At 44.1% G+C, this 15,431-nt stretch overlaps 2 protein-coding genes across 7 annotated transcripts; one reads left to right on the top strand and one right to left on the bottom strand.

Moving 5' to 3' along the window:
* Positions 1 to 120: 120 nt before the first annotated feature.
* Positions 121 to 14,278, bottom strand: epn3a (epsin 3a). Of its 6 annotated transcripts, none has more exons than XM_069148975.1 (12): positions 14,047 to 14,278; positions 9,277 to 9,365; positions 6,847 to 7,594; positions 4,664 to 4,782; positions 3,894 to 3,971; positions 3,341 to 3,433; positions 2,502 to 2,585; positions 2,138 to 2,267; positions 1,853 to 2,020; positions 1,646 to 1,741; positions 1,315 to 1,551; positions 121 to 783 (listed from the first exon to the last, which is right to left on the bottom strand). In XM_069148975.1, the coding sequence occupies exons 3-12, from the start codon at positions 7,436 to 7,438 to the stop codon at positions 488 to 490; spliced, it is 1,893 nt and encodes a 630-aa protein (XP_069005076.1). In that variant the 5' UTR covers positions 7,439 to 7,594; positions 9,277 to 9,365; positions 14,047 to 14,278; the 3' UTR covers positions 121 to 487. The 6 variants fall into 6 exon arrangements, with proteins under 6 accessions (XP_069005076.1, XP_069005077.1, XP_069005079.1 ...); XM_069148976.1 differs by having other exon boundaries at positions 14,088 to 14,278; XM_069148978.1 differs by lacking the exon at positions 14,047 to 14,278 and having other exon boundaries at positions 1,646 to 1,705; positions 9,277 to 9,740.
* rasd2a (RASD family member 2a) lies at positions 13,947 to 15,369 on the top strand. Its single transcript, XM_069148980.1, has 2 exons — positions 13,947 to 14,533; positions 14,682 to 15,369. Exons 1-2 carry the CDS (start codon positions 14,023 to 14,025, stop codon positions 15,197 to 15,199), a joined length of 1,029 nt encoding a protein of 342 aa, XP_069005081.1. The 5' UTR covers positions 13,947 to 14,022; the 3' UTR covers positions 15,200 to 15,369.
* The last annotated feature ends 62 nt before the right edge of the window (positions 15,370 to 15,431 follow it).

Raw genomic sequence — 15,431 nt, 5'->3', positions numbered from 1 at the left:
TTCAACAGAAGCTCCACTTACTGTAGTTATCTGTGGACATGTGTTGCCACTTATCTGAAATCTGCCTGTTCAGGAGCCAGAGTAAATATCCACAGCAACAGCCAGCTATATTCATCACAGTCTGGTACTTACAGCTAAGTTTATTGACAACAAAATATTATCAAACTGTGCTTTTGTGTAGTTTGTAGTCCGTTAGCAACGGGTTATGGCCTCAAAGAAGTTTAACATGACATTATGAGTTTCTGATAAAAATGTGTTATCTGTTTAAAAGAGGAGTAGGATATACTGTTGCAGTGAGGAGCAGAACCAACTTGAGTCAATCTAAGGGTTATTGTACTATACAACAATATAAAAATAACTAAGGATAGGTTTTTCATACAAGTCCTTGGGCTGCAGTTTAGTCTGCAGTAAGAGTGATGTTTTAACAGCGTAACCGCATGGTATTCCCCTTTTACTAAGATGTTTTTTTTTCCAGCTTAGTTGGTCCTCATAAGAAAGGGTTCTGACTGTTCTGTGCATCCTGTGATCCCTGAGTACTGCCTGAAGAGAAGGGCAGCAAGGGCTCGGGGAGGTTCCCTGGCAGGTCCAGAACGGGCTGGGTGGGGTGCGTGAGTGACGAAGGGAGGCTGGCACCCTGATGGCTCATAGGCAGGGGCAAGGAGGCACTGTATGGGAGAGAAGTGGTGTGGGGAGCCGCAGAGGTGGAGCTGGAGCTCATTTGATTCAGACTTAGCTTTGGCTGCTCACTTTGGAATGGATTGGTGGGTGAAGGAGCACTCAGGCCTAGACCAAAAGAGGCAAAAGAAAAGAGGAGTGTTCGATATCTTTTAACCACTCATTAAAATTTGATTTGATTTGGCATTTCAAAGACTGGGTCCAGAACTGGATGAATGACTTATTTTTGTCTCTTGTTGGAAGCACGGTCAGTTCCTAAAACTCGTTAAAACTCTCAGCTTTCTGAGAAATTCACGTTAACACGCTACATCATCAAAAAGTAACCAAAAGTTTAAAAAGAACGTTGGTTACCAGGAAGAAGAGTTTAATGGTAAAATGGAAAGTCTGTTCTTGCAATTGTATTACCATTCTAGTTTCTCCAAGTAGAGCTTTATGTCTGACACAAATACAGTGTTTACATGGAATCAAGTAAGTAATCTATAGCCTATAGTACACATTTGACATGCCCTGGTTAACAATAATACACACAGCATCTGTGCAATCAGTACCAGGCTGATTTGAATATGGAGTTGCAGCAATCAAAGCACCGTCTATTCTGCAGAATGACTTGCATCTGCAGTCAAAAATTAAAATGAATACCTGATAAAAAGGGGTTCTTGGTCTTGGCCTGGGGGTTCACTGGGATCAGGCTTTCCAAGTTTACCAAGGAAGCTGCTGTGGGCCCCAGGAAGGATTCGGGTGTCCGGCACGTACGAGGGCTGGGGGCGGCTAGGCTTTCTCCGAGACGGGACAGGTCAAAGAGCTCAGGGCTGCCCTCCCCTCGCCCGTTAAGGTTTACCTGACCACCATCCATGGCCTCGTCAAACAGATCCCCATCTAACAGCAGAAAAAGAGAAAGAGAGAGACAACATTGTAAGCATGTGGACAGCACAAAACTAGAGTAATAATAGTAAGGCACCATATTGTTAACCTGAGGGGCTTCCTGTTCTTGGAGAATGTTCCTTGACAGCCCCCATGGTTGCTGTTCTTTCTGATGGGACGGAGAATGGATCAATTCCTGCGGCGGCTATAAATGCAACATAACTTAATTATTGTGAAATATTGTATTACAAATATCTATGTGGCTTCTATTATTTTCAGCTGAGCTGTGTGAGTGCGTGTAAGCACACACACTCACCCGAGTTTGCAGGGAAGGACCATACTCGGCCTGCAGGGATGACATTTGGGACATTATTCTGCGGTGCATCCCAGGGGTTGACTGGGGGCTCCCACGGTGGGGGTGGGCTGCTGGAAGGTGGAGGTGCCATCCAGGGAGAGTCAGCTCTTGAGATGTTGGTGCTGCTTTCTTTAATTACAGAGCGATGAATTAAAGAGAGAACCGTCTGACAGCATGCGAGCAGTTTAAATGACACTGTAGAAATCAGTGCCGAGTATCCGCTAACTCAGCTAACTCGAGGCTCACCGAGGGAGTCCCAGGGGTCTGTGCCCCCAGCACCAGCAGCTGCCTGCTGTGGGGCATTATTCCAGCGTTGGTCACTCGGACGTGAATCTGAGGGCACCGCAAAAACATCTACCAAGTCCATAAAGGCCGTCTGACCACATAAACAAGAAAAAAGTCAGAGTTAGTTCAGCATATTGTTTCAGTTTACTGTAATTATTTATGAGTATTATACTCAAAAAGGTTTGAGAATTTCACAGTATAATTGATGGTTGATAGTTATATAGTAATAGTTGATTTTGGATTTGGTCCATAAATGCATATTTCCACATCTATAATTTTATCTCACTACCCCCATTCAGATATCTCATACCCCAATAGTTCATACCCCGCCTTTAGTCTCCATTTCCCGTTTGCTCTCTTCCAGAGCTTTCTGGAGCAGCGACTCATCTCCTTGGCGACTAAGTTGCTCCTGTCAACAGATACAGACACATGGACCGCTTTGGGCATGACAGCTTCTGGCAAAATTCACATATTGTCACATGATACTATATTTATGACTCAGCGACAGCACAGAGGAACAACAGCAAGCTTGTATTTCTCCTATAGGCGACATATGCATGCAGTTGGCACGGACCAGAAAATTCTCTGGTCAAAGAGGGGAGAGAGCAGAAGCATCACTGTGATCTCTAACAGAGCAGTTCTATTGTGCTACAGTAACGCTGGCATAGAGAGAGGGAAACACAGGGAGGGAAGAGACAAAGACAGAGTGAGACAGGAAGAGGGGGTGAGGGGGGGGGCAAAGGTTGCAGAGATAATACAACAAAGTGAAAGTTATGCAACTTTTAATGAAGGCGAAGCAAAAGAAACAGAAGGTGTTGAAATAAGTTTTATAATGAAAATAATGATCAGGAATAAGTAAAAGGGAAAAAATAAAGAGGATCATACCCACTACAATTAAACATCAGTTAGGTTAAGCAGTCCTAACTCTTGTGTGTCATTTCAGATTAAAAGACGGGTGATTTATTTTCAAGTTGTTTAAATCAAACAAGTAAAATTCTGACCGGACGGCTCAGGCAAGTGATTAAAATTGACCAGTGTGCTTATCTGCAGCTGTGATTTTTATTTGTTAGTCTACATCATTGTAAGTTATGCTTTCAAAACTTGTCTTCCCCACATTACACCGCAGCAGCTCCACGTGAACTGTGACCCCCAGGGGGACTCTACCTGCTGGTGTTCCTCCTTGCTCAGGCTCAGGGCTAGCTGGAGCTGGCTGTCCTCATCCACATCCACGTTGGCAGGCGGCGCAACTTGGACTGGCTGTGAGAGTGTTAACCAGGGAGAGAATTATAATGAGTATTTTTGGCCAATGAAATAATAAAAAGGGAAATAATGCTTGGACATCCTCACAGTACAAGGCATGCAGTTCTACAGGGGTCGGCCCCTTTCCTTCCCTGACACCACATCAGTGGGTCAGAGGGTCTGAATCTCATGCTAGACTAGGAGGAGAAATCTAATGGTTAGTAAAACAGAAGGATGAAGCCACAAGTGGTTATCTGTGGAGAAAAGTTACATGTCCTTCTGCTGTTCAAAAGTGAGTAAGTGATGGAGGCCATGGGTCAATCTAGGGAGGAGAGAAAGTGAATAATGCATGCAATTGTCTCTCAGGAGAAGAAAAAAAACAAAAACGGGTTGTGAGGTTGGTTTTAGTGCACGGGAGATGTGCTATAAGGCAGAAGATGCAAAGGAAGGGTCATCCCTGGTACCAGCATACTTGTACCTTCTGGGCCTCCTCCTTGCTGAGACTCATAGCGATCTGGAGCTGGGTCTGTTCATCAATATCCACAGGTGGAGGAGGCTAAGGTCAAGCAGGAAGTATAAGGAGGAATCAAAAGGAAAAGCACACTTGATTTTGAAATTGATTCATTAGGAAAAAATTCAGAGAATACAACAATTACAGGTGATTCAAAAGAGAAGAGTAACACATGGATCTCAATTTCTCATGAAAATCACAGTTGATTTGTTTGTTTGCAGAGGAGGAAACAGTGATGCACTTCTATAGTATATATATTCCTACAGTGGCTGAGCTGTGTCAGAGGGCGACAGCTGTCCTTGCCGTGGAGGCTGGGGCGTGCTTTGGAAGCTTAGGAGTGGATCAATGCACACATCCTGTCTGGCTTCTCACTCTTTCACTCACAGCTTCCTCACTGTTCAGCATCGCTCACACTGATTGGTCAAAGTGCCGTTATTGATGACACAGAAGATAGGAGTTGATGATATCCCTTTCTGCTAGCAGTTCTGGGAAATGGTGGCCCAGAAGATGCAGACAGTAGCAGCACTTTACCACCATGACAGAGTGTTTGAGTGTGTGTGGGAGCCATTTAAGGTTTTACAACCACGTAACATGTCAGCAGCAGCGCAGCTAAGAAGCCTTTTTCTGTCGGGCGCATGTGCTGGAAGGTTGAGAGGTTTGTGCTCAATGGAAGAGTGTTGTTTGTGTGTGTGTGTGTGTGTGTGTGTGTGTGTGTGTTTTAGCTTCATTAGAGGTACCTTTTCACTTTCTTCTCGGCTCATAGCCAGAGCCAGGGCCAGCTGCAGCTCCTCTTCTCCGCTGGTCGTTGGTCGTGCTTGTTCCATGTCTGGAGCTAGTTGAGGAGAGGAAGAGGAGGCTACAGGGACACAGAGAGAGCAGTGGGGAGTGAGTTTTATGGAGGAATGGGGAATCATGGGACGGTGGGGGGGGACACATTAACAGATGGAGGGAGGGGAAGGAGATGGAAAACAAAGAAAGCAACACTTTAGGCTGATTTTGAAGGTCAGGAAGGAGCTGGCACTGTTTTTGCATGTTAATTTTCCATTGCCTGTTGTTTAGGGCCTTTGCTGGCATGGCTTGCCACAGTCTGCCTAACTCTGCCCGCACTGAGAACAATGGTCCGGCTGTGTGGAGACTTAGGTTGGTGGTGGGGCAGAGGAATGGACGGATTGGAGTGAGGCCCACCTTATTACTCCGAATCCAATGGGTGGGGTGCAGGTCCAGATTTTGCAGAGGGAATGGAATTGGGGGGGGGCTGGCAGTGTACCAGTCTGAATGCCTGGTTCTGGGTCACAGGGCTAAAAGAGGGAAGCAGGCCGCACGTTGGCAGAGTCAGGTCTCAGAAACCAATCATTTCCACTGTGCTGCCCCTCAGTATCCCCTGTCTGAGATGGAATACTTGCCGGCAATTAGCCGCTGCCAATCTCCGAAACCCCACCCACACCATCCATCAGCATTTTTGTCTCAACCATCCACATGCTCCAGTGTCCTGGAATCCCAGAGAGAAACCACTATCCTTTTTATCTTCCAAATCACACAGAAACTGTGCTGCTCCTGTGCACATAATGGAATTACTTCATTTACACATGCCAACACACACACACACACACACACACACACACACACAAACACACACACACACACACACACACACACACACACACACACACACACACACACACACACACACACACACACACATGTTTCAGTTATTTAAACACCTGCTGCACACCTGTAGAGACCTTTGTGGTGCTTTTTAAAGCATTACTGTCCAGATGAAGTTGTGTTTTCTGGAGTGTAATATTGTTAGGGTTATCCAGCATAAAGCAATCCTCTGTCTAATAAAGAATATTCCTGTTGTAGCATTACTGAATCACAGATTTTGGTGTTATGTTTCCACTCGCACTCACTCAGTCCAACAAAAGTATGCAAGTAATGTCTATTAAGTATAAAATGCACAGGATGAAGATGATTCTTGACTGATTAATGGCAATAAAATATGTTTCTGTTCCTGTCTCTGTTAAAAATACAACTGGTGACGGTATGAAATCACAGCTATGCTACTGACTAATACCCTTCATAAACACCACAAAAATGCCTAAGTATGTCGCACACACACTTCTAGAAATGATGCACACATCTATTTGATGCTTTAGCACAACGTATTTTCCATTTTGAGCTGTAGCTGACAAGTCAGTGACATCATTTATCCCATCCCCGCACACTCACAGAGCTCAGTTCACTCTTTTATCATAAAGTCTCCTAACCAGGACAGATATCAACACAAGTAAATGTGGTATCCAGTTGTGGTTTCATATTAGAGTGAGACGAGCACAAACAGGGCCTCCTCTCTTTTGTAAATCCAGTTTGGCTGACGTGACTGTAAAGGAGAAAGAAAGGAATGCAGATGTCCAACTGTCAGTAGCTCGAGAGCAAAAACTGAAGCATTTCCTATTATAACACAACGTGCAAGCAATTCATTTATACCTATCAAGGCTTAAATGTCGGAGTGTGCAGCCGGTATTAAAATAGCATCTGCGTCAGTGAAAAATCACAGGTGAGAAATAAATGATCTACTATTTTCAGAAACTGGGCAGAAAGTCTTGATAAATTGCCACTTTTTCCCGTTTTCTGTCATCAAGTGGAGAAAGTTATTCATGTTTTTATTTGATTACCTTCATCACCTTTACCAGTTCATTTGAATTTATCTGATAAACTTGTAGCCAAATAAACTCATGACCTGCCATGTGAGCAGTCCAGAGGAATGACAGGTCACATGCCCCAGAATTTGTTTTTCAGGTATCACTCAGCTCACTGTGTGCTTTCAGGAATCAAAGTTATTCCGATATCAAGATAACAGTGCTTGTGTTTCGTAAAGGGTTACATCACAGAGTGTAAATTAGAGGTTCCTGCTACTCACAGTGGAATGAGGAAGGTGAGCCTCTGCACCTGCTTAACTCGTCCCCATAGATCCCTGCTGAGCTGGCAGAGTGGCGTCCCGGGTACGGAGGAGGCATGGATCCAGAGCCTAAGCTACTGGTGACCCCCGCCATGCGAATTTTGGTCTTCATTGCCTGGCTCCTCTCCTTCTTCAGCCTCTCCTCGTCCCTCAATAGAGACACCAGTTGCTTAGCCTTCTCTCGGACATTGACGCCCTGGTCCCGTCCGTCTCTGTCTATGTACTGGAAGTCTCTCAGTGTCTGGATGGTGTATATGTTCTCCCGGCACTCCTGGGCCACACGATCCGAGCCTGTTTTGATCAAGTAGTCCAGCAGGGTGAGCGCCTTGTAAACATGCCGCCAGTTTTTACCGTGATCGTTGAGCCTCTTCCAGATCATCCCCATAACCTCGGTGAAAGCCACCACGTTGAAGGTCAGGTCTGCAATTTCAGACATGAGCGAGCTGGAGGGTCCCCAGTGGTCATTGGAGGTGGCCTCTCGGACCTTGATCTCAGCCTCTGTGTAGTTGTTGACCATGTTTTTCATCTGGCGGCGCAGCGATGAGGTCTGCATGATGGCAGTAGTGTTTCACAGGTGGTACAAGAAATTCTAACAGCAGGCCAGCCCACTGTGTGGCCTCAGGCAAAGTGGCTCGATCAGTTCAGTGGAAAAATGCAGTAAAGTGAAGCCGTCTCTGCAACTTCAGTGGCGTCCACAGGTGTGTTCCTGCTAGAGACACATAAAAGAGCATTTGAGCTTGTACAAGGTATAATATTCTCTATTAATAGAGATAACTTTTTTCCCATAAAACAAACACACCACATCCTCACCACTGTTTTTTTGCATTAGAGACGACAGCTCAACTGTCACACATCTTTTCACTTATTGTGTGAAGGAGAGAGTAACAACTCAGCACCTCCAAGTGACGTGAAACAAAACACCTGGGCTCAGTTTTCCCTCAAACAACATGAAGAGATCTGTGTGAGTGTTTACAGTGCTTTGTTCCTAAGTAAGCATAGACCAGCTTGACGCCGATTTCCTAAATGTTATTTCGCAAAATAATTCTTCCCTCACTTAAAAGTTAAATGTTTCTTTCAGCTCCAACTTAACTGCAGGGACGACTACCGAGACTGCTGGTGGAGAAATCTGTTTTTTACCCTTGAGTGTTATCAGAAACGGGAGGGGCTCCTCCACCTCTCCTGTTTTTCTGACCTGATTACATCACCACAGCAAAGGTAGGGCTTCAAAGCATTCGAAGTCTCACGAAACTGTGCCGAAATAGCTACACAAACACACACATGACGCCACCAGAACAGCTACCTGTTTTTAACATTTACTTCTGTAATTACAGAAAATTTTATTGTTACCAAACAGCATTTAATACTTTGGCCTGAACCTTGGACAGCTTTGTCTAAAAACTGATAACTGTCTCCTCTACTTAACTAAACACTGATATGCACGAACACAAAGGACCAATCCCTTCACTTTACAGTAAATAGGCTTTCTCATGAGTAGGGATTTCTAAAATGTTAAAAAGGGGAATAAGATGAGACACGGGCTTTTAAAGGCATCATATCGACCACTCGAGTCAGTGAAACATTGAATCAGACAAATCTGTTTTAAAATGGCTGTAAAAACTTCTGTAACTTTTAACTCTTAAAAAACCCTCAGGTTTACCTGTGGGCATACAGGCTCTTTGATCTGCTCTGTCACTAGCTGTATTACAAAAGCCGTTCTCTACTTTACATATGCAGGAAGTTACAGGAATAAAGGCACATTATGAAACCAGTTTGCAGGTATTCCTCACATGGTGTCCAGCTGAGTAATCTCAGGAAGCAGGGCATAATGTTACTGAACTGTGAGGTGGACCTGCATTGCAAGAAATTCAACCTGTGAATATCTGTATGTTGTAATGTAATACGTCACATATTACATCTTATATTCATCGTAAAACAGCTTTCTCACAGAGTTTAACTTGTGACCTTGACCAGACAGAGATCTCTAAATTCTTAAAATACTCTTATCTCATTGGATGAACCAGCCTTGCTTGGATATACAGATCATCCCCTAACACTCATTATCTATACTTACAGGAAGGAAACCAAATCTGCTCCCAGATCAGGCCTACATGCTCGCCCAGGTATGCTTTTAATGTGTTACACATGTACGCAAAAACCCTGGATGAAAGCACCGGGTGTCGATTCAAGTTCTCTTACATATCCTCTCCGTCCCAAACTAGGACGAGTAGGGCCATTATTGCGTCAAATGGGATGATCGGCTCGGTGAAAGTATGTGACCGTGACTCAGCTGCGTTTCTGAGTTTAAAAGTTAGCAACCTCCACAAAACGATAAAAACAGCACGAAACAAATCGCAAACGAGCCGAATGAGTCCATCCATTTCCCCCTCTTACCTTCATGTCATAGCGCGTCAGTGGGGTCCCAACTTGGGGAGGCTTTGGGTGGAATAAGAAACGCCTTCGCCTGTCGACATATCCTGTAGCTTTCGGACAGAGAAGAACTAGTGTAGAAAGATTATTCAAAGCGCAAAAAAGGAAAGCATCCGCTGAGAAGCGCTCAGAAATAATACAAAAACTAAAGCGCAGCGGGGCTGTTTGGGTATCAAACTAAGTTGTGTGCGCATATCACAAATCCAGGCAGAGCCTGCAGATGGCACAGCCCCCCCTAAAAAGCACACACACACACTCTCTCTCAGTAAAAATGGATGGAGAGGGGAAAAAAAGAGAAGAGGGAGGGAGGGAGGGAGGACTGCACGGTGCATGCAGAGTCAGACTTAACCTTTTCACTGCCTGATGCAGGAAAAAAAAACGCATCTGTGCTGAATGGAGCAGGTGATATACTGAGGAATCACAGGACTATACAGTAAAGGCACGACACATGATAAATACAAACCACGTGGTTGTGAGAGGCGATGCACTGGTAGGACTACAGCTTGCGTCTGTTCAGATAAACCTGCCAATGTCTCGTCTCATCCTAAAGAACAACACTGATCCTATATTCAATTTCAGGACATCTGTGCAGAAATCACTGCAAGTAATACAATATTTAAATATTGCAGAGCATAAGCAGACAACACAATGATATTACAGCTTTTGCACTGTAAGGTAAAATAAATGTGCCACCATAAAATGTAATAAGGTAAGCCTCCTACAGACCTTTTAATTTCCCACCGAGACATAAAAGAATGACTGTGCTGTAACACTGGGTGAGTGAACAAATGTTGTCCCAGGGGGAGGCTACAAAAAAAAACACACACTTCCTTTTTAAGCGGCTTCATCCTTGTATTTTTGCTCTTTACTTATTTATTACCACTAATGGGACGTTGTCTGAAGTCACATCTTCATGCATTATACAGGATGAGGCCTAAATCTTTTGGATTCAATCAGATATGCTAAAGTAATCTCAAATTGTCTGTCAGAAAGTAAAGAAGGATCCTGTAATTTTTTTTATTTTTTTTTTAATTTTTTTTTAATGATTACCTACTGTGACTGAGTGAGAAGCAGCAGGCTACAACCGTGAGTTGTGTGGGTTGACTAAGCAGGATATACAGGAAATACCAGCTCCACCTTGAAACAACAAACATACTCTTGGAGATGACAAAAGGGCAAAGTGCAGATATCAAAAGTTCATCAGGGCAGAATGATATATAGGCTCCTGTGACTTTGGTGAGATGCTTCTAGTCCATAAAAATGGCTGAAATAAGTTTGTAGTGGGAGTGTACATTAACTTGTTGTAGCTCCCTGTTTCATGTTCACGTGACTCTCACTGATCAGGTCAGTTGAGCTCAACTTCATATACCTCCTGCAGCCCTCCTCCTCCTCCTGCTCTCTGTCTTGGCACCTTATGTCTTTATTTCTCCTGAAAACAGATGCCTGAACACTCTTTGTTTCCCAACAAAGGCGATGAGGTCAGTGCAGGGTGGGTGGGGGGGGGGGGGGTGGTGTTAGGGATGGGGGGCGGGAGGGGGGGAGGGGTGTACATGCAGACTGGTCTGGGAAAACTGAGGGGGAGGAGAGAGAGAGAGAGGACAGTGACATCACAGATGAAATCTGACTTCATGGGTGTGTGTACTTGTATTGCTCATGTTGATCTGTTTACACAGTCACGTTGTGGGGACCCGCCTCCCTTTTTTGTCACCACAACATAAATCATTAAATTCAAACGGTAAAAGATGTGACAAGTTTAGGGTTTGGCAAACATTGATTATGGTGTCAGGCTTCTGTGAATTGATTTATAATAAGTAAATATAATGTCCTCTAAAGGGATGGAAAACACTCCTGTGTTTCTAAAATGGAGACAAACAAACAATACGTTCCTTAAAATATTTTAAGTTAATAGTTAATGATGTGAAATCACTGATCAATTTTATTCCACTCAAAGATCCATAACTTCACTGTCTCTGCTTTTCTTTGCTGCCCTCCAGTGGCAGTACCCTGAATGCTGTTTTGCAGCTGTTTCTGTGTTTTTGTAAAATAACCAATTCTCAGACCACACTGGTGTTAATTTCTCCTCTAAAATCAGCATGTAAAAAGATGTCTTAAGATTTCTGTTATATAAAAATGTACAGGACTCTAGGGTGAGGTCTGGAAAGAACATGGGAAGGATAAGACCTCTAATTTCACGATTTAGAAACATAAAAAAAAAACACGTGACAATGAAGTCAAAAGTTTCTGCATTATTTCTGGGAAGTGCAAATTTGCGGGATTGATCCATGTCAACTACTTTGTACAAAAGGTATCTTTAAGTTGTATTTCAGATGACACTATAGACGGTATGACAGCCAGGTGGATTTGATCGACTCATGTTGTTCAAGTGAATCTGCTTGCAGCCATTGTTCACCTGTTATAAATATGAGTTGTGCCAAGTTTCGAGGAGAACATTGCTGACTAAGTCACATTTTGATAGTGGGAAATTTTGGCATCAGAACTAAGTGAAGGTGTCAGTAGTCAGATTGTTATTTAAGCAAAGAGGGGGCTGGACTGGAGGTTTCTAAGGGGGCAGAGCACGGAGCTCTAAAACACTCTGAGCAAACTGAATCAGTTGCAACCAACGCACGACCAGGAAGATCGAAAGTTACCGCACCATCACACCATCAACTTAATCACAGATGCAGATTTTCTAAATAAAGAAAGCAAGACTCCGATCAGAAAAAAGTCCTATCAAAATATGTCTAGTTGTAGTGTCACTGGACGAGTAGTGGCCTCTTAAGCACTTACAAGGAGGGGAAACAAGGCGATAACACTTAAGGGGCAAAGACAAACCAGCATTTCACAGAAAAATGAAGAAGAGTGGATGTAAGGAGACGACCAGGAGGGACAATGATACTGCAGTGTGAATATTCAAGTCTAGGGGTGTTTTTCCTTCTCTTGAGTTGTATAACTATCCCAAAACAACTCCATCCGAGTTCACTCTTCAGAGACTTACTTCACCCTCTGGTGAGCATCTCTAGATCCATACTGCAGCAAAATAATAAGCCCTGACACCTCCGAGCTTTGCAGAACTACTTGAACACCCACTGAACACTTGGGGCACTTGAGGTTTGAGAAAGTCAGACGTTCCTGACATCACAGGTAGCTATTTGCAACATTGGGGATAACGGGTTATCAAGGCTTCTAAAAACCTGTGCGGTCCATGCAGCTCAAGTGCATCTGTCACTAAAGCAAAAGGGAAGCAAGAAATATAATGAAGATATTCTGAAATCCATGTACATACTTCAGATTCAAGTTTAATTTGTCTTCAATTCTAAACAAATCCAAATTAGAAGTATTTTTGTGAACGGTGTCTGGGCACCTACAGTATATTAACAGAGATATTTATCATTTAGAAAGTATGTCAGTGTCCCAATATGTGTGTCTACTGCAATAACAATTTGTTACATAATCCACACACCATCAGTACATCACCAGATATTTCAAGACAAAGAAAACGGAGCTAACTTCTGTTACATTTTCCATCACAACATGGTGTTTCGACTGCAGCACTAAACTGCACTTCTTGAAATGGCAATCAGCCAGACCTTTCTGTACGACTGCATACCCAACCAATTCTTCAGTTTCCAAGAAGCAACCGTTATGTGGGCTGTCTATTCACAGTGCCCTTGGGCTTTTTGAGAAGGATGGTTTGATGGAGAAAAGCCACAATTTTCTAGCATTTTCTTGCTTCGGCAATAAACCGACAAAGTACTGTTCAATAGACGACATGTCCTTCTGCTTTCACTGTGTTCCCTTTCTACACCTTCACTTTAAAATATCTGCATATCTCTTGGTCCAAATGAATGCCTACATGTTATTTTCCATTATGGCCTCAAAGTAATGTTCCCAGCAATTTCAGATGCGTCTTGTGGAAAATAAAACGAAGCTGCTGAAGCCGGTGATGCCACAGAGGACTCATCATTATCATCCGGCTCTTTGAATCATAGAGCAGAGAGGGAGCCGTGTTCTTACACCGCAACACAGCAAGTCGTGATCACTGCAGAAAATATAGGGGCTTGTCTGCAAGCACTGTTCATACGGGCCTCATGAATAATAAAATCCCTAATGCACAGTTGTGTCAGACTGCGCAGAGGTGTGCTTTTAAAGTGGCATTTGTTTTGAAAACTCTGCGTCATTGTTAAAATGAACATAAAACCTAACAACACAGACATTGTCACCATGACAGCATTGCAAGAGAGGAAATGAATAGAGTTAATTGGTGTTTGCACTTCACACCTCCAGTGGCCATGACGACAGGGATTTGGGAAATTATCTGCACTCTCTGTCCATCAGTTCATAATTAATCCATTTATCTATAATAAGACAGGAAACATTGGAATATGAGCTACTAAAAATAGACTAAATGGATTAAACAGATCAGGGTCATTTGTCTTTGTTAAAAGCCTGATTTGGATCATTTGGATTTGGAAAACTGCAGCGTATCAACTTAAAATCTATTTCCAGACTTTCTCAGGTGATGAGTGGAGGGAGGGATTCATGCTTCTATAAAAGGAGATATATTCGAAGGGAGACTAGTGACGCAGAGACGGTGCCGAGTGTGGGTGTATAAGAGAGGAGATTCTGCTGTGCCACTGCGGACACATGGGGAAGCAAGCGGGTTGGTAAGACTTCGACAGACACTCGGGGACGCTTGAAAGGAACATAGAGATGAACACAACAGAGAAGTTTTACCTTCCCGTTGATGGCATCCTAGAAATGTTCACCTCTCTTACCGAGCATCACCAGTCAGGCATTATGCACCCAGTTCTTCAGAGCACCCCGCTGGCGCAGCACCCCAAAGTCTCAGCCATCGTCAAAACCGTCAAAGGGTGCTGGAGACAACAGGATAAGAGAGTGGTTGCGAGTAGATCCTCGAGTTCTGGCATTCGGCAGGTATCAACTGATCGGCTCCCAAAAATGTCCGTGGATCTGCTGGAGTTGGGTCTGACCAAGCCCAGGAACTGTCACAGAGTAGTGGTGCTTGGGGCGCCCAAAGTAGGTAAAACCAACATAGTCCGGCGGTTCTTAGGAAATGAATTCGAAGAGAACTACGAACCCACAACCGAGGACTTCCACAGAAAGCTGTTCCACATAGGAGGGGAGGCGTACCAGGTTGATTTCCTGGACGCAGCGGGTGAGAGGGACTTCCCTGCAAAACGGAGGTTATCCATACTGACAGGTGAGCAATCAGCTTTGATGTACTGAATGTTATGAGGTACAGGATGTTTTAGATGGGATTTGAAACAAGTCCTAAATGTTTAAAGGAACTGTGATTGTGTCCTTAAAATTTGACTCAGTAATCAAAGTGATGCTCTCTTGCTCCGCAGGTGATATTTTTCTGCTCATCTTCAGTTTGGACGACAGAGAATCTTTGAGTGAAGTCTGTGAGCTGCTCAACGAGATCAAGGCTGCGAAGGCAAAGCTAGTTAAATTAAAACACCCACCGAGAGTGCCAGCCGTGATATGCGGCAATAAAGCGGACCTGGACTCGCAGAGAGTCGTCAGACGGTCGGAGGTGGGAAAAATCCTCGGTGAGGACATCCCATTCTTCGAAACCTCTGCCAAAAATGGCACCGGGCTGGAAGGTATGTTCAGAGCCCTCGCCAACCTGGGAGGACTGCCTGACGAGACGAGTCCGTCGCGACACCAGATCATACCCATCCTCACCTACCAGTCGCTGTGCATCGGCCAGCGAGGCAGGAGAGGGAGCCGCGTGCCGGGACTCGGTGCCCCATGTGCCGCCTTGGACCCTCTGGCGTGCCGCCCGAGCTTCACCAGCGACCTGCGGCTGGTGCTTGGATCAAGCACCAAACACAATAAACCCGAGAAATGTCAGATTCAATGAATTGTGAGGCTTCTCGACAAACAAATTGTAGTAGTATGCTGCAATATCACATATGTAAGGAGTTATACTCTGTATAGCACCTGGCTGGACCAGTGCATTCTTATTTCTGTTTTGTATGTAACTGTATCATATCATCCCAGAATAAAAATGGAATATTTGTAATTGTCAAATGTCTCACTTTTTGTCGTCATCTATTCTGTTAATTCCAGATATTTAAAGTAACACTTGAAGG

This window comes from Embiotoca jacksoni, unplaced genomic scaffold (assembly GCF_022577435.1).
Source record: "Embiotoca jacksoni isolate LCO1_2020_lvr unplaced genomic scaffold, fEmbJac1.0.p SCAF_15, whole genome shotgun sequence".
In the NCBI taxonomy this organism is placed as follows: Eukaryota; Metazoa; Chordata; class Actinopteri; family Embiotocidae; genus Embiotoca; species Embiotoca jacksoni.
The sequence above is the reverse complement of the archived record's forward strand: the minus strand, read 5'-3'. Positions and strand labels throughout refer to the sequence as shown.